Source organism: Mirounga leonina, unplaced genomic scaffold, assembly GCF_011800145.1.
Source record: "Mirounga leonina isolate KUSES-001 unplaced genomic scaffold, KU_Mleo_1.0 Mir_201, whole genome shotgun sequence".
NCBI classification, from domain to species: Eukaryota; Metazoa; Chordata; class Mammalia; order Carnivora; family Phocidae; genus Mirounga; species Mirounga leonina.
This window is the reverse complement of record NW_023270504.1, coordinates 3433621-3456017: the sequence shown is the minus strand read 5'-3', so window position 1 is coordinate 3456017 and position 22397 is coordinate 3433621. Positions and strand designations below refer to the sequence as shown.

The window sequence follows — 22397 nt, the reverse complement described above, 5'->3', positions numbered from 1 at the left end:
AATCAAGATAGAAGATAATCAGTCATATATTATTTATTTTGTGCCATTTATTTCAAATGTTTACAACAAAAGGACAGATTTTACTTTGCTGTCAAGATTTTGCTTTTGATTGGGCGCCTGGGTGGCTCAGTTGGTTAAGCGACTGCCTTCGGCTCAGGTCATGATCCTGGAGTCCCTGGATCGAGTCCCGCATCGGGCTCCCTGCTCGGCAGGGAGTCTGCTTCTGCCTCTGACCTTCCTCCTTCTCATGCTCTCTGTCTCTCATTCTCTCTCTCTCAAATAAATAAATAAATAAAATCTTTAAAAAAAAAAAAGATTTTGCTTTTGATAAATATTTGAGATGAGGCATTGAAATGTGAACTGCTTGTGAAATGGGCTGGTCCTTGGCTTCTTTCTAATGGAGGCTGACATCCTATGGGAAAGATGACTTTGTTGCTTCAAATTCAGTCTAGCATCGTTAACTCATCATGGTACCACTTTCTTCAGAGCAAGACTTATGTACACCTCAAAGTGAGAATTAGAGTCTTGGTTTTGTTATAGTTTTATTATTCTTCTCTTATTTTTAAGTTTGAAGTTTTTATTTAAATTCCATATTGGTTTCAGCAGTAGAATTTAGTGATTCATCACTTATATACAACACCCAGTGCTCATCATAACAAGTGCCCTCCTTTATGCCCATTACCTATTAAACCCCATCCCCTGTCCACCTTCCCTCCAGCAACCCTCAGTTTGTTATCTATAGTTAAGAGTTTGTTTTATGGTTTGCCTTTCTTTTTGTTTTCCCCTATGTTCATCGGTTTCATTTTTTTAATTCCACATACGAGTGACATTATATGGTATTTGTCTTTCTCTGACTTATTTCACTTAGCATAATAACTCTAGTTCCATCCACGTCATTGCAAATGGCAAGATTTCATTCTTTTTCATGGATGAGTAATATTCTATGTATATATACACCTCATCTTCTTTATCCATTCATCAGTCGATGGACATTGGGCTCTTTCCATTATTTGGCTATTGTTGATAATGTGCTATAAACTTCAGGGTGCATGTATCCCTTCAAATCAGTGTTTTCATGTCCTTAAGGTAAATGCCTAGTAGTACAATTGCTGGGTCATAGGCTAGTTCTATTTTTAACTTTCTGAGGAACCTCTATACTGTTTTCTAGAGTGGCTGCACCAGTTTTCATTCCCATCAACAGAGTAAGAGGGTTCCCCTTTCTCTGCATCTTTGCCAACATCTGTTGTTTCCTGGGTTTTTCATTTTAGCCATTCTGACAGGTGTGAGGTAGTGTCTGGTTGTATTTTTGATTTGTATTTCCCTGATGGGATGAGTGATGTTGAGCATCTTTTCATGTATCTCTTAACTATCTGATTGACTTCTTTGGAAAAATGTCTATTTATGTCTTCTGCCCATCTCTTAACTGGATTGTGTTTTGGGAGTTGAGTTTGATAAGTTCTTTACAGATTTTGGATACTAACCTTTTATCAGATATGTCATTTGCAAATATCTTCTCCCATTCTGAAGGTTGCCTTTTAGTTTTGTTGATTGTTTCCTTCGCTGTGCAGAAGTTTTTTTATCTTGATGAAGTCACAATAGTTCATTTTTGCTTTTGTTTCCCTGGCCTCTGGCAATGTGTCTAGTAAAAAGTTGCTACGCCCTAGGTTGAAGAGGTTGCTGCCTGTCTTCTCCTCTAGGATTTTGATGGTTTCAGGTCTCACATTTAGGTCTTTCATCCATTTTGAATTTTTGTGTGTGTCTGGTGTAAGAAAGTGGTCCAGTTTCATTTTTCTGCATGTTGCTGTACAATTTTCCCAACACCATTTGTTGAAGAGACTGCCTTTTCCATTGGATATTCTTTCCTGCTTTGTCAAAGATTAGTTGATATATGTCAAAGATACAGTTGTGGGTCCATTTCTGGGTTTTCTATTCTGTATTATTGATCTTTGTCTTTTTGTACCAGTCCCATACTGTCTTGATGACTATAGCTTTGTAATATAACTTGAGGTCTGGAATTGTGATGCCTCTATCTTTGCTTTTCTTTTTCAGGATTTCTTTGACTATTCAGGGTCTTTTGTGGTTCCATACAAATTTTAGGATTGTTTGTTCTAACTCTGTGAACAATGCTGGTGGTATTTTGATAGGAATTGCATTAAATATGTAGATTGCTTTGGGTAGTATAAACATTTTAACAATATTTGTTCTTCTAATCCATGAGCATGAAATGTTTTACCATTTCTATGTGTCATCTTCAATTTCTTTTGTAAGTGTTCTACAGTTTTCAGAGTACAGATCTTTTACCTCTTTGGTTAGGTTTATTCCTAGGTATCTTATGGGTTTTGGTTCAATTGTAAATGGGATTGATTCCTTGATTTCTCTTTCTGCTGCTTCATTATTGGTATATAGAAATGCAACAGATTTCTGTACATTGATTTTGTATCCTGTGACCTTACATTGTTTATCAGTTCAAGCAATTTTTCGGTGGAATCTTTTGGGGTTTCTACATACAGTATCATGTCATCTGCAGATAGTGAGAGTTTGAGTTCTTTGCCGGTTGGATGCCTTTTATTTCTTTTTGTTGTCTGATTGCTGAAGTTAGGACTTCCAGCATATGTTAAGTAACAATGGTGAGAGTGGACATCCCTGTCGTGTTCCTGACTGTAGAGGGAAGCTCTCAGTTTTTCCCCATTGAGGATGATATTAGCTGTGTGTTTGGGGGAGGTTTTTTTTGCATATGGCCTTTATGATGTTGAGGTATGTTCCCTCTATCCTTACTTTGTTCAGGGTTTTTATCAAGAATGGATGCTGTACTTTGTCAAATGCTTTTTCTGCATCTATTGAGGGGATCATATGGTTCTTATCCTCTCTCTTATTAATGTGGTGTATCATGTTTTGTTTTTGTTTTTCTTTTTAAGGAGTGTTCTTTTTTTTTTTAAGATTTTATTTTATTATTTATTTGAGAGATAGAACAGAGGGAGAGTGAAAGGAGAAGAAGATTCCCCACTGAGTGGAGAGCCTGATGCGGGGCTCTATCCCAGGACCCTGAGATCATGACCCCTGCCGAAGGCACTTAACCAACTGAGCCACCCAGGCGCCCCCATGTGGTGTATCATATTGATTGATTTGCTAATATTGAACCATCCTTGCAGCCAAGGAATAAATCGCACTTGATCGTGGTGAATGATTCTTTTAATTTACTGTTGGATTCGATTTGCTAGCATCTTATTGAAAATTTTTCATCCATGTTCATCAGGGATATTGACCTGTAATTCTCTTTTTAGTGGGGTCTATGTCATTTAGAGGTTGAGCCGAGAAGCATGGGGAGAAAGTCAGAAGGGACTGCAATAAAGCAACCAGTGAGGTTAGTTAGATGTCTGGAAAGCCAACAGGAGAAAGTGTTTCAAAAAGGAGGGAGTGGTAAATGCTGTTGATGAAGTTGAGTAAGAGGAAAACAAGGGTGTGCTGAGTTCAGTGGCAACATGCAAGTCATTGATGACTTTGATAAGAGCAGGTTCAGTGTTCATCAGAATGGACTGAAGACAAATGTGATCTGAGAAAGGACGATCATGGATATAGAAATAGAAATACAGATACAAACGTCAAGGTTTGTTTGTTTTAAGGCAGGATTTATTATCTTTAAACTATATAGAGGAGATTGCAAGAAATTAATGAAGATGAGAATGGGGATAGGAGCCACACCTCCTTGCCTCCTTCCCCTCTCCCCATACTACCACCACCAAGGAAATGTGAGGCAAGATTCTTGGGAGGGAAGGAGAAACTGAAAATCGGAAAAGAGAGAAGCAGGAAACTTACTACATTGTGAACACAGAGTATGGCCACTAGTGCTTAAGGCCTGTTGAATTTGAGAGATTCGGGACTTTTTTTGTTTTTTAATTGATCCCTCCCACCAGACACCATTCTAATCCACAAAGCAACCCCCAGAGGTAGTTCCCCTACAGGACAAGAAGCAGACATGGAGAAGTAAATAAACTTGGCCAAGGTTAGTAAGTGTTGGAGTTTAGCTTTGGGCATGTTTAGCTTTGGGCATGCAAGACAGAGTTAGGCTTTATGATTGAGAGAGAGGGATGCAAGGGAGTTAAATGTGTTGGTAAGAGAGTGCATGACAACAGTGGGATTGAAGCTGGGTGAGGAGGGGACTGAAGACCCAAGGTCCTAGGTAATGAGCAAGTTGGAAGTCAAAGGTGGAAGAGTGGCTGGGTTGGGAGAACTGGAGATGATTTGGAAGAATAGGCGGTGTGGTTATTGGTGACAACATCACAGAGTGAGTGGCTGATGCGGGATAGAAGAGCAGATCACCTGAGTTGAGGTTGAGGAAGTGGGAGGTCAGGGCCTTTCCCACGGATGTGTCATCCAGGAGCCTCGTCCTTCTTCTTTCCTTGCAAAAGAGAAACTCAAAGCCTTGTGCTCATGGAATCGTCAGATGAAGTGTGTGCCTGTCCTAGGGCATGGAGGGTTAGGGCAGTGTAGACAGCAGTGTCAGCGGGCTCTCTTGGGTTAGACTGTCACCCCTTTCCCTCTCTGTCCTCTACCCCTAAACTACCCCAGGCCAGGCATTCTTGGCCCCAGGGCAGAGAATCTTTGGCTGGGGAGAGGCAAAGAGAACAATGATCCACTCCTCTCACCAACAAGAGAAGTGTTCATTTTTGGCAAGTGAAGGAAAATAAAATAAGCAAACTGCCTGGCAGTGGCAACTCTGTGGGAGAGAAGTGAGAAATACCCGCTCCATTCCCCTCTCCAGCATCCTCCCCTTGGACCAGTGCAGCTGTCCTCCTTTACTCCCCTCACAGATCAGAAGTTCCTGCTTTGACTATCCAAATTAATGCTACTTATAATTGTTTATAAGCCACATCACTAACTCTCACATTCACTTTGTTGTAGTTGTCTTTTATTCTTACAGCTCGATGTAGGTACCTTTATCCTTACTCTTTGTTTTTTTTCTTCATTTCTTATGTCAACCATTCTAACTGCAATGTCCCTCCACATTTCCCGTCATCCCTCACTTTGAGCCCTTGGAGTGGCTGCTCAGCCCATTTTCTGTGACTCTTTCTTCTTACAGCCCACCCGTCCCTGCTCTCAGCAGGGTCACTTGCCAAAACATAGGTCTGATCACATGGCTACTTTGCTTGAGAGACTGATGGTTCTCCAAATTATTTTGTTTGACAGAATTTCCTGCAAAATCGTCTCAAGTTACTTTGCTCCAACCACACCAAACTGCACTATTTTCTAAACCTCAGCCCAGTTAAGAACTTTAAAGGTTCTAAGCACTGAAAACATTTTGCTTCTTTTCCTACCCTATAGATTAACAACAGTAGTCTGTAATTTAACATTTTATTGTATGAAATAATGTGGAACTTAGACATAAGCTGAAAATAATTGGCTATTTTCTAGATTTTTGTGAATTTCTCTTTCTGTCTCTCTGTTAGTGCTCTATCTTTACTGATCCCCCAAGGAAATGCCCAATTTGACTATTGGGTATTTTAACACTGCCCTCAACACAAATATGACTCAGCTTTTGTTTCAGAAGTTTACTTCTGACTGGAAAGTCTGTCCTCCTTATTGATTTTGTTAACTCTTCTTGTCCTTCAAGGTTCTGCTCAAATGTAACTTCCTTCATAAAGCTTTTGCTGACTCACCCGGGAGTAATTGATTGCTCAGCCTTGTGGTATGAACCTCTAACAGCACTTGTTCTGTTGTGTTATGGTAAATTATCTGTGTGTCTGGAATCTCTGCTCCTATCCCCATGTTACAGCATTAAATCCTCACAATGACCACATAATGTTAAGTATTAGGATCCCCATTTTACAGATGAGTAAACTGGAGGTTTGTCGCCCATGTCACATAAGCTATTATTAAGACCTAATGTGACGATGAATATAATTTTTTAAAAGACTAAGCTATATAGCTGGGAGGCATTATTCTTTATACATTACTTTTGTATGAAAAATAGAAACAGATGTTTCTATTTTCTTCTTGCGAAAAATAGAATTTATTATTTCCACATAAAGAAATCCTTTTAATATCAGTTAAAGCTAAGAATGCTGCTATGCTCAGGTGCAATGCAAATCAGGGGCATAGTCTACCCCAAACGTTTCAGGTTCATCTGCTCTTCCTGAGGAGGAGTTGGAGCTCAGGTCCCTGGAGGTGAAAGGCTAAAGCATTCCCTGGTTGTACCTTTTTCTCCCCTTTCTCTCCTGCTTTATTTTTCTCACTCTCATTATTCTTTGTGGGGGCTTTTAGTAGAGCTCAGCACCATCTTATCCCAGGAAGAAAAAATTGTAGTAGATAAATGTTTGTTGAGTGGCACAAAAAACAACAGGAATAATCTTTTAAATTTATTATGGAAGCAAAGAATATTGCCCATAGAATGTAATCTTTGGCAGTTCAAAAAACAAGAACTTCTAGCAAAATTCATAAGACCAGTTTTCTTCCTTTGGGCCTTATGTCTGTTTCATTGTTAGCTAGTCTTTCCACTTAACCAGTCTCTCGGCCACACTCTCCCTTTTCCTTAATTAACATCAGGAGTCTTCATTAGCTATTTTATGGTTTGTTTGTTAGTGATCCTCATTAGCTTTGCTGTGGCCTTAAATTTGTTTGACATTTACTATCTTACTATGTAGGATTTTATGGTTATTTCTCAGTGTATACAAGCTAGGCTTCTGGCCATTACATTTTTTACAGTGTATACATTCACATTTTATAGAATCTCTTGTATCCAATATTTTTCTTTACAATTTTATATAAATGACTGGCATCCAGTTTGTCAGGCTTCTTCATATCTTTGTGTAGGTAAATATGGAAAACTAAATAAATATATATCACTCAGTTAATGGTAAGTTTTTCAAGAAATAGAAAAATATTATATTAAGGTATTCTGTTTCTGCAAAATAAAAGAATTTAATGAAATGTTGTAATTTGGCTTTGTAAGCCAAACTCTATTTTTTATTCTACACCTATTGAATACATACGTTCAAAGTATTGTCCAAGGACCAGGGAATAAAGTAACATTTCTGCCTCCAAGTTGCTGGACTAGTGAAGAAGAATTATAACAAGTCTAGTTATTTCACAGATCTAGGTATGTCTTATTTCAAAGTGTGTTATTCTCCCTTTGTTCCCCACTCTAAAACAAATGCAAGACAAAAAGCCATCATCCCAGCAATAATCTTCTTTAAATTTTGTGCCAAGCATTTGTATTCCTGTAATTTGCCAGGTATTAGGGACACATTGATTAGCAATACAGAAGAAGTTCATTATGTTCAGATCAAAAAGGAAATTTAATAAATGTAAAAAAGGTAAGTGAATGGTTTTGAGTAAAGGTTAGTGCTATTCTGTCAACAGTGATTTTTTGAGTATCTACTGTATGCTAAATGCTGATATATAAAGTAAATCATGTAGGGTGAAGGCCAGGGAGCTGTCTCATCTTAGCTGTTCAGGGAAGGCTGCTCTGAGGAGATGACATTTGAATTGAGATCTAAATGACAAGTAGAAGCAGAAGAGTTTTTTGACCTGGGTCCTAAGAGTCTGTGGATAGAATTCAGGAGACTTGGTGGGATGCTTGGATGGGAAAAATAATTCCATTTCTGTTTTCACTAGACTGAAATTTAACATTTTTTTCCATTTGAATGTATCCTATGTGAATACCTCAGCAGCATTAGCATCACCTGTGACTTTGTGATCAGTATTTTCATACCACATCTCAGGTATTTTGAAATACCATCACTGCTTTGCAATGATGGTATTTCTGAGATCTGCCACTAAATCTGATTAATACATTGTGTTAATCAAGAAGCGCACATAATTACACTATCGGTTGTATAATCACCGAACACATAGAACAGACAATACCCCGTGATTCTGTGGCTCAGTCACATGGGTTGTACTCAGCTGATGAGTTCTTATGGACTTGCCCGGGGTCACTCCCATAGCTGCTGTCCCCTGGGCACTCAACCCAGCCAAACAGCCCAAGAAGTCTCACTCCCATGCTCAGCAGCTGGGGCTGACTGTGGGCTGGGCCACATGGCTGCAGCAGGCTGGCCTGACTTCTTCATTCCGTGGCAGCATTCCAAGAGAGCGAGAGCCACCAGGCCTCTTGGGGCCAAGGCTCAAAAGTCCCACTCACTTCTACTGCCTTCTGTGGGTCAAAGCAAGTCAGAGGCCAGCTCGGAGTCAGTTTGAGAGGAGACTCCACAGGGAAGTATGATTAATTTGGGACCATTACTGTGATAAACTACTACCATATCATAATTTTTTTAAATATTGTATTAACTAATTTTAATATAATCGGTATCCTTTGTAATCCTTTTATGCTACAAGTGAGGAAAATTTCCCTCCTCTCTTTGGCTGGGCCAAAGAATTAAACTGACATAAGACAGATAAACAAGAAGGCATACAAATTTATTTAATTGTTGTATGTGTATGCAGGAGTCTTTAGAAGGAAAATAAGAACCCAAAGAAGCCCTTAGGCCCCAAAACTTATATGCCTTTTTTACACAAAGAACGATGAACTGTGGGGATGTGACAAGATATGATAAATTAGGCTAGGGGCAGTAAGTTGTGGGACAGTGACTAGGAAATGTATGGAGAAACTAATGGAAGATCAGGGTTATTTTAATAGGTTTGTTTGTACAAGTGCATTTTGGTGCAAACTCCCAGTGTCTACTGATAAGAACGTTCTTCTCTTCTGGTATAGGGAGAGCACCTTTCTCAGGGGCAACTTTGTGTCCTGCTTTTAGGTAGAAAGGGGGAGGGCAGAGAGCCCTTCCTGCATCTCCTGTTTCTCAAGGGCCTGCAGTTCAAAATAATCAGGATGTCAAAGTGGCATATTTTGGTGTGGCATGCTCTGAACCCTTTCACTTCCCTTTAAAATACTATCCTGAGAAGAGCTTCATCACCTTCAGCATATTGTCTAAGAGAGTCATGGCGCTAATGAGGTTAAGAACCCCTGATCTGGAGGCAGGGAGTTCTGGGAGGGGAAGTGCAAAGCCTCAAGGCAGGAGCGAGCTGGCAAGTCCAGCATGGTCGGGAGCACAGGGAAAGCTACTGAGGCCAAAGCAAGTGGTGACCAAGGGCTGAAAAAAGGCAGTTCAGACCATGTGGCTTATTGGGAAACTTGTGGGTGGACACTCCCCCACCCCTCCTGGGTATGGAAAGTTCGTATTGTATGCATACTAATCTATAATTTTCTTTTATATTTCACAATATGTTGTGGCTATATTTCTCTTTTAGTATATAAAGCTCCTCATTTTTTTCTCATTCTTTTTAATAATTTTATAATGCTCAATTCAATGGATACATGATTATTTATTTCATTGTTTTCCCAATAGCAAACATTTAGACTGTTTGCAATTCTTTGTGTAAATATACATGGATTTATTTTTCTCTTTTATTTATCTCTATGAAAATATACTTGAGTGATTTTTAGATGTAGAATTGCTGGATCTCGTGTATGTGCTTTTAAAAGTTTTGACAGGGGGCACCTGGGTGGCTCAGTTGGTTAAGCGACTGCCTTCAGCTCAGGTCATGATCCCAGGGTCCTGGGATCGAGTCCCGCATCGGGTTCCCTGCTCTGCGGGGAGCCTGCTTCTCCCTCTCCCACTCCCCCTGCTTGTGTTCCCTCTCTTGCTGTGTCTCTCTCTGTCAAATAAATAAATAAAATCTTTAAAAAAAAAAAAAGTTTTGACAGGGGCGCCTGGGTGGCTCAGTCATTAGGCATCTGCCTTTGGCTCAGATCATGATCTCAGGGTCCTGGGATCGAGCCCCACATCGGGCTCCCTGCTCAGCAGAGAGCCTGCTTCTCCCTCTTGCTCTGCTGCTCCCCCTGCTTGTTCTCTCTCTGTCTGTCAATCTCTCTCTCTGTCAAATAAATAAATAAATAAAATCTTTAAAAAAAAGTTTTGACAGATATCACTACATTGCTATTCAAAAGAAGGTGGTCCTGACTTCTGTTCTATGAGGTGTTTTTATTATTATCTTTAACCACCAAGAGATCTGCACATTATTAAGGCTAGAATAAGAAAGTTTTATATTGACTGTTTATTCTGTTGTTTCAGAACAATGAGATGGTGGAGCTACAGAGAATACGGATGAAGGATGAAATCCGAGAATACAAATTCCGAGAGGCCCGCCTCCTTCAGGACTACACTGAGCTGGAAGAAGAAAATATCACGTTGCAGAAACTCGTGTCCACATTAAAGCAGAACCAGGTAAAGTTCAAGAAATTTTTTAGTTACACTCCAGTTGGAACCACATCTTCTGACCACTAAGGTTAAATCTTCTTTTTATTTTTCAGAAAGGAACTTGTCAAAATTTGCCTTAATCTTCCTACAATATTTATGTGCTGAAACTTCCCAACCTTCCTATTTCAGCTGACATTTAAAAGACATTTAGCTCTGTGTTAACTTGTTTTAGCTGGAAGTGGAATGTATTATAATCAATTTAACCTGACAATTTCTCATTAAAAGCAATCCCTGCTCTCTCTCTCTCTCTTTCTTTCTGTAAATTACTTTTAAATCATACACGGAAAGGAATTACGAAATATAAATCAATAAGAACAAAATTATAAAAGAAAGATAATGTCTTTTTTTTTCAGCTATAATGTGACCAAAAACATTGCATGTCTACACTTAAATATATATATATATATATATATATATATATATATTTTGGTAGTGAGGCTTAGATAGCTTAATTGCTTTATTTTCCTGATTGGTTTGCATTGTGGTTTGTTACAGTAAGTAACAAAAGAATGTAACTTAGTAAGTAAACTTAGAGACCTGCCCAGATGTATGTTACTTCTACTCCCTTCCAAAGCTCCTATCTCTATCAAAAACTATTTTTGGTTTTGATAGATACAAGGGTGAAGAAGGGAAAGAGAGAACCCAGAAGAAAAAAAAATGCATATATTGACACAATTGAAATTTGATTTCTGATCACTGCCACTTCCTCCAGCTTTGGAGTGTTGGGGGGAACAAGATGTCTGCCCAGGAGCTCAGGGGGTGGTTTCAGACCATTAAAAAGGGTTACCAGGATACCCCCTCTGTTTTTACCTCAGTCCTCCCCTTTAAGCACTGACTCACTGTGCGTGTGTGTACTGAGGGTTGATAGTGTTGTAGGCATCCCAGGTCTCAGCTTGGCTGGGGTCAGTGAGTTCACGGTGAAGAAAATCAGACTGAGAAGACTTTTTTAAGTATGCTCAGAAACTTCTTAAGAAGGGTATTTTTCTTTTTCTTTTTTTTCTTTCTTTCTTTTTTTTTTTTTTGGTTACTGATGAAGAATGCAGAGGATTCGAAGCAAATGTACTCGAAGTGCACATATTTGAAGTGGTCATTATTCCCAATTCCTACAAATCCTCTCTGCTCTCTGCACAGGCAGGAGGCTATAGCCTCCCATCCCTGCATGTGGTAGACTAATTTACTCAGGAGGTTAATTTAGGCCAGTATTAGGTATTTTTGAAAGTCTGCCAAGGTATCCTGTGAGTATTCATTAACCCAGATGCCGTTTCTGTGGGAATTTGTGCTATTAGCCTGGCTGATTACTGTTTATGGTTTACCCATGCCTTTCCACCAGTAACTGAAATATGGAAATCAAAGGCTTAACTCAGAAGTTTGAAAAAAACCAAAACAAACAAATGGGAAAATGTATACATCTCTTTAATTTTATTTTCTAGATGCAATATGGTAATTTTCCCAATTAAGTGTCTAATTAATTAACTTGAAATTATTTCCTGCACAAAGGGCCATTCTGGCTTATTTCCTGACAAGTACATGCTCTGTGGTGGTACAAGTCTCTCCGAATGAAGAAAGTGCTGGGTTTTGTTTTTTGGGGTTTTTTTTTGCTACTATTGGCCTTTATTGACAGGAGTTAGAATCCATCATATACTCTGTTTCTAATTAGTGAAGTGTTTAGTATAACATTTTATGTACAAATGCCACAGTTCTTTTTTTGCAAAGAGATGACAGTGCTAGAATTCAATCTCAAAACTGCTCGGAATGTTGCTTTGTACTGAAGCTCCCTACACAAAATATAGTCCTGCCACCTGGGTTGACAGTTCTCTGAGTAGCCAAGCTACTAACATTATAAAATGCTTAGTTCAAAGAACTAGAAGATTCTTCTTTTTCTGAAGTAGAAGATTCTTCTTTTTCTGAAGTTCCATTTTTCTTTTAGCTATTTACTGATTATTTTCTAAATGACTGTTGTTTAAATAGCATTTCTTATTCCCTATATAGTTTCTATATGTTAGTTTATTTATTTTCCATCCCCTTCAACCGTAATATAACATCCAGAACAGAGCCTGCCTGGCCCATAGAAGGCATTAAATAAATATCTGTTGAAAGAATGAATAAATTGTTTTTTTTTTTCTTGCTTATACTCACTCTTCGGCTTAGAAAGGAAACTAAAATTTAAGATTATTGTAATTCATCAGACCAGGTTTTATTTGTGATCCTAAATACGAAATATATAAGAACATCAGAGAGTTGACTCTGAAAACTTTAGGCATGTCCCTCTGTGTGCTGACTTGGTTCTGTGTACAAAATAAAATCAGGTCCAGTCTTACAAATACATTTTATACTTTGATACTTTTAAAAACCAAATTTTCTGAAAGAAGTGTAGGAAGAAGCAGCAACCATAAAGAGAGGTCGAGTTGACTATCAGTTCCCCATCAGAAAAACCCACTGATGAAGCAAAGCTATTTATTAGACCTCTCCAGTAAGAGACCCACCTCAACAGAGCCTTAGTAATGTCTCAAAATGGGAGGTTTAGGGAAAGGATGTTCATAGGATTTTAGGATCTGGATTGGGTTTTGCTTGGTGGGAAACTGGTTGGGATAGGTTGAGTTTATGACATAATGGCTGTCAGTTGGGGGGCACAACAAAGTAAGGGTCTTGACTTGGGTCTTAAGGAAGCTGTATTCATTGGGTCTCATCTTCCAGGAGAGTATTTCCCACAAGTTTTCTATGCCTAGTCCCAGTATTGGTTAACATAGGGTTAACAGGAAAATTCGCCTGGTCCCAGTGTTACCTACCAGGGCAGGAAATTATGTTAGCTTCAATTTCTAGAGATGTAGTGGTGGGAGGTAGGGGAGAAATAATAAGTCCTATGTCCCTAATATCTCACATACTAAACTAAAGCACTCAATAGGTGTTATCTAACCATTGAAAACACTTGTTAAAATTAATAATTCAATCATACTGATATTATGAAGAACATTTCCTCCAGGGATATGTTTCTATATCAGGAAATAATATCATAAGAGACCTAGGGAACATATTCAATTCAGTTTGATTCATTTAACCAGTGTTTCAGGAGTATCCTTCTATGAGGCCATGTACCTTTTTAAGGACAAAAGACATGGTCACTGTCTTAAAGAATTTATAGTCCCAGGAGGGAAAGCAGTTAATAGACTCATAGCCATCTATGTAATTGCATATTAAAAGCTATGTGTTAGATGTGGCAATAGAAGGCTAGATTAAGATCTTGAGACTTCCTAAACTCTGAAAAGATTATACTTACCCCCAACCCTCATGTAGTTAAAGAGAAAAAAGCTACTAAACTATGAAGTCGCTAGAAGGAATTGCACCAAAGCACTAATTTTTATAATGGTGACTAGTTTGATGCTATCTTAAAAATGTCAGGCATCAAATTTTTTTTTAAGAAGGCTCCATGCCCAGCATGGAGCCCAATTCGAGACTTGAACTCATAAGCCTGAGATCAAGACCTGAGCTGAGATCGAGAGTCAGATGCTTAACCGACTGAGCCACCTAGGCGCCCCCAGATATCAGTTTTTAAGTGCATTCTCATTCCTGTTTCTTGGTGCCTCCACTTTGTTGGGGCTCAAACCACCTGCTTCAGCCCTACAGTGATGGTACCAGAAAGGAGTGATCTGTTTGCCTGAACGGGTCAATAAAGTCTTCGGAGTTAGGATCAGATTTTTGACATGGGTCTTAAAGGTTGAATAAGAGTTTTCCAGATGACAGCCTTGGCCAAGGCAGAGAAACATGAAACAGCTGGGTAAGTATTAGGAGCCTAAATATTTATGAGTAGAGTGAGTGAAGTTGCCCAGAGAGAAACAGATCAGGTTTTATACAAAGTCTACCATCAATTAAATACGAATTACAAAATTTAAGAAATCTACAATGCAAACTAAATTAATGTCTTCTAGTCTAGCCCAGGAATCTAAACTTTTCCTACTAAGGTCAGATGGTAAGTAAGTTAACTTTTGTTGGCCTAATGTATCTCTAACAGTGTCTCTTCCAACTACTGTGCTCTGCTGTTGTAGCATGAAAGTAGCTGGAGACAAAATAGTGTGACTGTGTTCTAATAAAATTTTATTTACAAAAATAGGTGGTGGGCTAGATTTCATCCAGAAGACACAGTAATGTTAGACAATCCTTGGCCTAAACTATCAGTTTAACAAGGATTACAAAATAAAAGGTCTACAATGCAAACTAAAGAAGTGTCTGCAAATGTAAGCTATCAAGTAATTTGGGAGCAGTCAGAGGATTGGCTGAAATACTAGGAAAGGTTAGCAAGTGGGTATCCTGAGCTGTTCAGGGAAAGGAAAAGAGAAGGTCAGGGGGAAGATGACTTTACAGTTTATAAGCAGGCCTGGAAGAAACCATGACACAAGGACTCAGATTCTGTTATCCCAAGCAATTTCTATATTTGGGTCTTTTCTATCATGGAAATAGAAATTCCAGTGATCTTGTATAGCAGTATCCATTGTACCCCTCTCCCAGTGTATTACCCAGTATGTATGTATGTATGTATTTATAAAGATTATTTTATTTATTTGAGACAGAGAGAGAGAGAACAGGGGGAGGGGCAGAGGGAGAGAGAGAGAGAATCCACAAGCAGGCTGTGTGCTGAGTGCGGATCCCAGGACCCTGAGATCATGACCTGAGCCAAAACCAAGAGTCAGGCACTCAACTGACTGAGCCACTCACGCGCCCCTATTACTCAGTTTTTAATTGAGCATCAGGCTATGCAGGATAAAGAAAACATTCTTCACCTGCCTTGTAAGTAAGTGTCATGTGACTAGTACTGGCCACTGGGATATGAGAAGTGATATGAGCACCTTTTGAGACATGTCCTTAAAGAGAAAGGGTGTGCCTCTTACTTTGACCCACTGCTTGAAACATGATCAAGGTGGCAAGCCGCCTTAGATCATATGGACCAGAGTAGGAGTCAGTGCATTAAGATAGAAGAATGACCTCATGGAGCAGAGAATCCTACTGGCCCTTGACTGTCTATCTACATAGTGTTAACATGAGAGAGAGCCAAACTTCTATCTAGACTCAATCGCTCTTGTCTAGGTCTCTGTTACATCAGCCAAACCTACATCTGACCTAAACCTATGTCAAAAACTGTTATCCTAACCTTTGCAAAACAAGCCATTCCAGTGAGATTATGTGAAGAAGGGGGCGTGGGGTGGGGAGTAGAATAGAAACAGATGAAAATGGTAATGATCTGTGATCCCTATTCTTTCATTTTTAAAAATATTTCTTGAGGCGCCTGGGAGGCTCAGTTGGTTGAGCGTCTGCCTTTGGCTTCAGGTCATGATCGTGGGGTCCTGGGATCGAGTCCCACATCGGGCTCCCTGCTCAGTGGAGTCTGCTTCTGCCCCTCCCCTCTGCTCATGTACCCTCCCTCTCTCTCTCAAATAAATAAAATCTAAAAAAATAAAAAATAAAAATATTTCTTAAAATACAAGTTTAAACTAATATAAATAGTAAAATAAATGTACAACTAAGCACATAGTTTACATTAGTATCTAATATCATAATGACTTTATTATATTACCTTTTCCAGTTTATTTTTTCATTCACAACAGCAAACGCTTGTTGAAGAGCAGAATTCTGTTGAAACAGTGTGATGGAATATTGAGGCACTGAGGGACACCTCCGGTACATAACAAGTAATTCCTCCTTCTGAGGAGACAACAGTATAGTTGTGGAGATAGAATAGTTATTAAAAAGTGGCATGTGATTAGTGCCATGGAAAAGACCTCAAGGAAGGCCTGTCAGTTTAGAGTAGAGATCTCTTTCCCTTGTGGGCTTTCATGATGAAGGGGTGTTTACACAGGCTATTTGGTTCTCAATTCAAAGGAATATTGCATTGATAGCAATATATATGTATTTTTCTATTATCAGATAATCAGTACCACTATTCCAGATTCTATCCATAAACACATGAAGTTTTTCTTTGCTTCATTTTACTCTCAAACATATTTTATTGAGATTAAATTCTTATTGTGATCTTTTAGCTAATCTATCACTGAATATAAAAATTTCCTTATCATTAATAATTAAGTAAAACAAAGTAATAGTGATGATAAAATATTTTCCTAGTTATAAATATTCTGATAAGTTTATTTTTAAAAAAATTCCTGGGGTGCCTGAGTGGCTCAGTCTTAGTTAAGCATCTGCCTTAGGCTCGGGTCATGATCCCAGAGTCCTGGGATCAAGCCCCACATTGGGCTCCCTGCTCAGTGGGCAGCCTGCTTCTCCCTCTCCCTCTGCCCCTCCCCCTGCTCCTGCTGTCTCTCTCTCTTTCTCCCTCTCAAATAAATATATAAAATCTTTAAAAAAAAAAAAATCCTTGTTTTTTTTTTTAGGCAAACAGTGCCCCCTTTTGGCCATTGGTTCCCATAAAAAGAAACCCTAAAACAGACACCTTTTCCATCTCTGCTAAGAATTGAATTTATATATATAAATAAAGTATTTATAAATTATATAATATATTATATATACTAACTAATAATTATTATAAATAATATATAATTTCCAAAGAAACCATCCTATGTTACCTGAAGAATATAGATACTATGTGCTGTTTTAGATTTATTTTGTAGACTCACATTTTACACTGTGTAGTTTCCTATTTTTAGTTAACACACAGTATTATATTAGTTTCAGGTGTCCAGTATAATGGGTAGACTAACATTTTACTTTTTTAAATAACTAGGTCTGCTAGAGTGGTTGATGGCAGTTTTGTAAGACCCAAATTTTAGTTTTATGAATCTTCTTTATCCTATCTAATTCAGGTTGAATATGAAGGCTTAAAGCATGAGATTAAGCGATTTGAGGAGGAAACTGTGCTTCTCAACAGCCAGCTGGAAGATGCCATCCGGTTGAAAGAGATCGCGGAGCACCAACTGGAAGAAGCCCTTGAGACCTTAAAAAACGAGCGGGAGCAAAAGAACATCCTGCGAAAGGAGCTCTCCCAGTACATCACCCTCAACGATAACCATATCAGCATCACTGTCGACGGACTCAAGTTCTCGGAGGACGCGAGTGAACCCAACAATGACGACAAAATGAATGGGCATATCCACGGGCCCCTTGTGAAACTGAATGGAGACTATCGGACTCCCACTTTAAGGAAAGGAGAGTCTCTACACCCTGTTTCTGACTTATTCAGTGAGCTGAACATTTCAGAAATACAGAAGCTGAAGCAGCAACTTATGCAGGTAAGATCTCCTTTAGGGCTGTGGAAGTGGATTTCTTGTGGATTGAGTTATAGCCTGTTTTGGGATTTCTTGTTCTCACATTTTCCTTCTAGCTTATTTTTTTGAAATATTGCTTCTTCAACTGGAAACTTTGAAAGTACAGTATGTTAGAAAGACACAACAGAAGAGGAGTTGCAATCTCTCATTTAAAGCGTCACTTTAAGAAATCTGTCTTAGAGCCACAAAGTAGATTGCAGCCAGGTGGGAAGGGAGAAAAGCCTCTCCATCCGTTTCTAACCACAAAATTCAGAAGCTATACATACAAGTGAAATGACAGAAAAATGAACTTTTCCATCACAAATAATGGTATGTATAGCTTCAAGAATAATAGTAATTTCTGTGAACAGAAATGCCTTAAGCTTTAAAAGACATGAAGGGCTTTCAGTATACTAATTAGCCAGGATATCATATGATTCAAAATACAGAACAAGTATAAATCTGAAACCAAGGAGTTCTTATTCCAACATGATCTAGGCCTTAAATTTTTAGCATCTTCAAATTCAGATGTCTTGTGAAGAGTCCCAGCCTTTAAGCTTATGTCGCTGTGAAGTGGCTTTTCTAGTTTAGGTCTTGCCTCCCTGCCATACCTTAATCCAGTGCTGATGGGAATCTTGCCTGAGGAACAGCATCACCACCATCACCATCACCTTCTTACTACTACAAATTGTTGGTCTCCACACAGATCTGCTGAACCAGGAATTTGGTTCAACAGGCTTGTCAGGTGATTAAGTTTGAGGCTTAATCTTCAGTCTGTTATCCCCCCAAGGTTCTTTGCATTTGGCTGATAATTAGAGGCTGTCGAGACTCTGGCGGGCATTTATTTCTATAGCAAACGGGGCTTATATTTTTCTGCCTTTACAGAAATGATGACTAAAAATTGAAATTAGCCGAAATAAGAAACTAGAGAACCAATGACGTTAATTTAATAGGTTTATGATTAATAGCACATCAAGAGTTAAGATATCGTGCACTTTACCTGCCCTGTGCTTTTGGCTACTAGCAAAGAATTCATTTTCACGGTGTATAAATCAAGAAATCAAGAGGGCATGGCTGTTGGAAGAAAATGAATTTCATATAGACTTTTACCTGACGGCGAAGTCCAGTTCTGTGTAGGTAATATTTCTCTATGTCTTTTTGCTCAGTTTACACTAATACAACTAGATTGATAGCAAACATATTTTAAATTTTTGCATGATAGATAATTTGTAAGAATTCATGCCCCCAAATTAAATAGAATTAATGTAAAATTTTTCTTAAACTATCGTGTTGGTGGCTTTAGGTTACAAAGTTAATATGCCGAGACTTTTTATTTCTTCTTCTTATGGTGGCAGTGCAGAAGATAATAATAGGAAGAGGGGCTTTTATGCATAAAACAGCTCAACAGTTTTCAACCAGGTCAGCTATTGGCTGAAAGCTCAGAGCTGTTTCGCATTTAATCCTAAATATAATCTGAAATAATACAAAATTTTAAAAAGAGATGAGTTATTTAACAAGAAGAATGGTGGAGACAAGTTCTCAGCAAGAGAGTGCTTCTTGGTTGGAGTGTTATTTGCATTTGGGGTAGGAAGATTCCTCATTGTCTTGAGACTAGTGAGCTACAAGGGGTCTAGCATCTCCGGACCCAACCCATTAAGTGCTAGTTACATCTCTTCAGTCAACCTGATAACCCAGAGTGCCTCACACATTTTAGATGCTCCAAGGGTCAGCTGCTAGTTGGGAACCTTTAGAGGTCTTTACTCTCCCATCAAATGGGGCTACAGAATACCTTCCTAGTTGGAGTGGCTTGGTTTATGACTTAATGTGTGTAGAGTGCTTAGAACAGGGCCAGGCACACAGTAAATGCTCATTGATTGTGAACTATTATTACTATTTCAACTCCATAGTGCCTTTGATTTATTAAGCACTCGATTTATTTAGCTTATATTAATATTAACTTACTGTTGGGACAGTTGGCTCGAGGAGAGTCATCTCAGAAGGGACTAATGTGGTCATTGATAGGAATACAGAAAGGGAATAGTTAAATGTCAGAAGGTGAGGTCTGAAAAGGAGAAGAAAAACATGGCTGGGTAAACCTTCCCTCAATACAGTAGAAAACTGTACCAGTGCTTAATTCATGTTGACAGTTTGTCAAGTTATGGAGGGGCACAGGCAGGGCTTTATGTTCCAAAATTAGCTCCACGTTTAATTATGGAAACCAGGCTCAACTCAGGAAGGGCCTTGCAGCTTCCAACCTCACAACTGACAACATTAATGTATAATTTTGTTTTAGACAAAGTAACCATCTTTTGGTAAGCAACATTTTTAAAAAAAGCATATCAACTTTTTCTAAGAATATATTTCGTTGAGTACAAGTATAGCAGAATATATCTTTTCATGCATAATTTGTTTATAATCTGATAGATTTTCCTTAGCTATGCATCCCCTGGGTTTAATTTATATGAATAAGCAAGTTATAAAAAACATGCCAAGATACATTGACTAGAAGTTATTGCCATTGTCTTTGATGTTAATGTTCTAACATGTTAATGTTGAAAAGAATAAGACAGTTCTGATACACAACAGTACTAATGTACCTTGCAGCATTTCTGTGTGTCAGTACCACTCTCCTGAACGTTCCAAGGAGCAAGCAATAAAATGCACTTTAAGTGTGGCTATTTGAAATGCTTGGAACAGGTGTGTTTTGATATTAAATGTTCAGAATGTAGAAAGATAATATGCAGCATGTACGATATATTTTGTGACATCCCTAATGGGACTGGGTGCTGCAGTGCATGATCAAATAATACTAACATTTCTATAGTGTAACATGTGGTTATTCATGCTAAGAGGAGAAAATGAGGACCAGAAAATTTCTCTCGTCAGATGCAGTTTTGCTGCTAGAGAAGTCTAGAGCTGTCTAAATATCACCACCCAGTGAGTTATGAGAAAACTTTTATCTAAAACCACTTGGGATTTTGATGGGCACCTGGGTGGCTCAGTCGGTTAAGCGACTGCCTTCGGCTCAGGTCATGATCCTGGAGTCCCGGGATCGAGTCCCGCATTAGGCTCCCTGCTCAGCAGGGGGTCTGCTTCTCCCTCTGACCCTCCCCCTTCTCATGCTCTCTCTATCTCATTCTCTCTCTCAAATAAATAAATAAAATCTTAAAAAAAAAAATAAAACCACTTGGGATTTTGAAATTATGGCTGTCTTAGGCATGGCAGTTGCCATACAAGCTCATCGTCTTGTGTACCTCAGCTTCTAATATCAGCATACTTTGGATATCACAGCCTGTATTTTCATAGTTCCCTAGTCTTTTAGGATTTCTTTTGGCCGGGGTCCAAAGTGCCTTCAAATCAAACACCTGTGCTTCATTAATGTTGACAATTTGTGGAGATATAGAGGGGCACAGGGAGGGATCTAACACCATGTACCAGGGAATGTGCAGCTTTTATTTTATTTTATTTTATTTTATTTTAAGATTTTATTTATTTGACACAGAGAGACACAGCAAGAGAGGGAACACAAGCAGGGGGAGGGGAGAGGGAGAAGCAGGCTTCCCGTGGAAAAATTTTCTTCCTTAGAATCAAAGAAACCTTTTGAAACCAGCATACCCAGGTCAAAGAGATCATACTGCCATCTGCTGGGAAATGGTAATAATTAATATGAAAATCTGGGACAACTACAATTTAAAGAGTGCCTCCCAACGTTGTATTGCCCTCAAGACTCAGTTATTTCCAATAGATTATACAGCTGACCCTTGAACAACAGGGGTTTGAACTGCACGGGTCCACTTACATGCAGTTTTTTGGTTTTTTTTTTTTTTGATAAATACAGTACAGTACTGTAAAGATGTCTCATGATTTTCTTAGTAACTTTTTTCTCTAGCTTACTTTATTATAAAAAATATATAATACACATAACATATAAAATATGTATTAATCAACTATTTATGTTATTGGTAAGGCTTCCAGTCAACAGTACTGCATTGTTCAAGGGGCAACTGTAATTGATATTTTCCAGTGACAGCCAAGTACGTTAATTAGTTTTATTAGAATGAAAATAAGTAGATCCTGTCTGGGAAAACTAAATTACTTAATCTATTTAAAGGAGTCCCTGTGCTTATGCTAAAACCTCTGCCTTTGATAAATAGCCTCTGTTTAACCTCACATTGCAGAGAGTCAAACTAGGGAGAAAACTCTTTGGATTTTTTTTTTCAGTATCACACCAGCTATATAATTTCACATTTAATGTGACAAAACAGCAATGTTTCTGAAACTGAAACTGATGTTTTATTGTATCCTCATGGATGTGAAAGAAATAAAGATTCATATTATATTTAGATCCACTCTATTAAAGACCATTTTAATTTTTCCTATAATGATGGTAAGTGGTCAATTTGCTATATGTCCCATAAGCATTCAAAGCAATTTATATATATTTGCTTGATTGGTTGGTGCCTATAACAACTGTATGAGGTAGATAGTATTGTTATCCCCATTTTACAGAAAGGGAAACTAAGGCACAGATATGTTTTTGTCATTTGCTCAGTCAAAAACTTAGTATAGCTACAGAGAGAGAGTCAGACAAATTAAATATTCTCTGTGCTTAACAAAGACAGAATATTTTTGGGGTGAAATTAATTAAAAGAAGATTGGTCAGTTTGTGTTTTTTAAAAATTAAAGTGACAAATACAATTTCCTAGGGCAAAGTTGACAAGTCACTAAACAATTGCAGATTTTATAAAGATTACCTTTAATATAAGCTTTATAGGCAAATGCATTTCTCAGAAGCTTTACTTTTTCTACCACATATCAGAAAACATAATAAGAGCATCTATTATCAGAACAGCAAGAGAAGAGTCTATGTCATTTTTTTTAAGAACAACTTTTTGGA

General features: G+C 38.3%; 1 protein-coding gene across 6 annotated transcripts in view; it reads left to right on the top strand.

Annotated features, from left to right (window-relative positions):
- BICD1 (BICD cargo adaptor 1) overlaps positions 1-22397 on the top strand; it is a 209869-nt gene that overhangs the window by 139075 nt on the left and 48397 nt on the right. For all 6 annotated transcript variants that reach the window (XR_004683335.1, XR_004683334.1, XR_004683336.1 and 3 more), the window contains exons 3-4: positions 10068-10220; positions 17060-17485. Coding sequence is in view for 3 of the 6 variants with exons in the window: in XM_035027951.1 (XP_034883842.1) it covers positions 10068-10220; positions 17060-17485 (579 nt within the window). In the remaining 3 variants the exon portion in view is untranslated. The remainder of the gene's footprint in view (positions 1-10067; positions 10221-17059; positions 17486-22397) is intronic.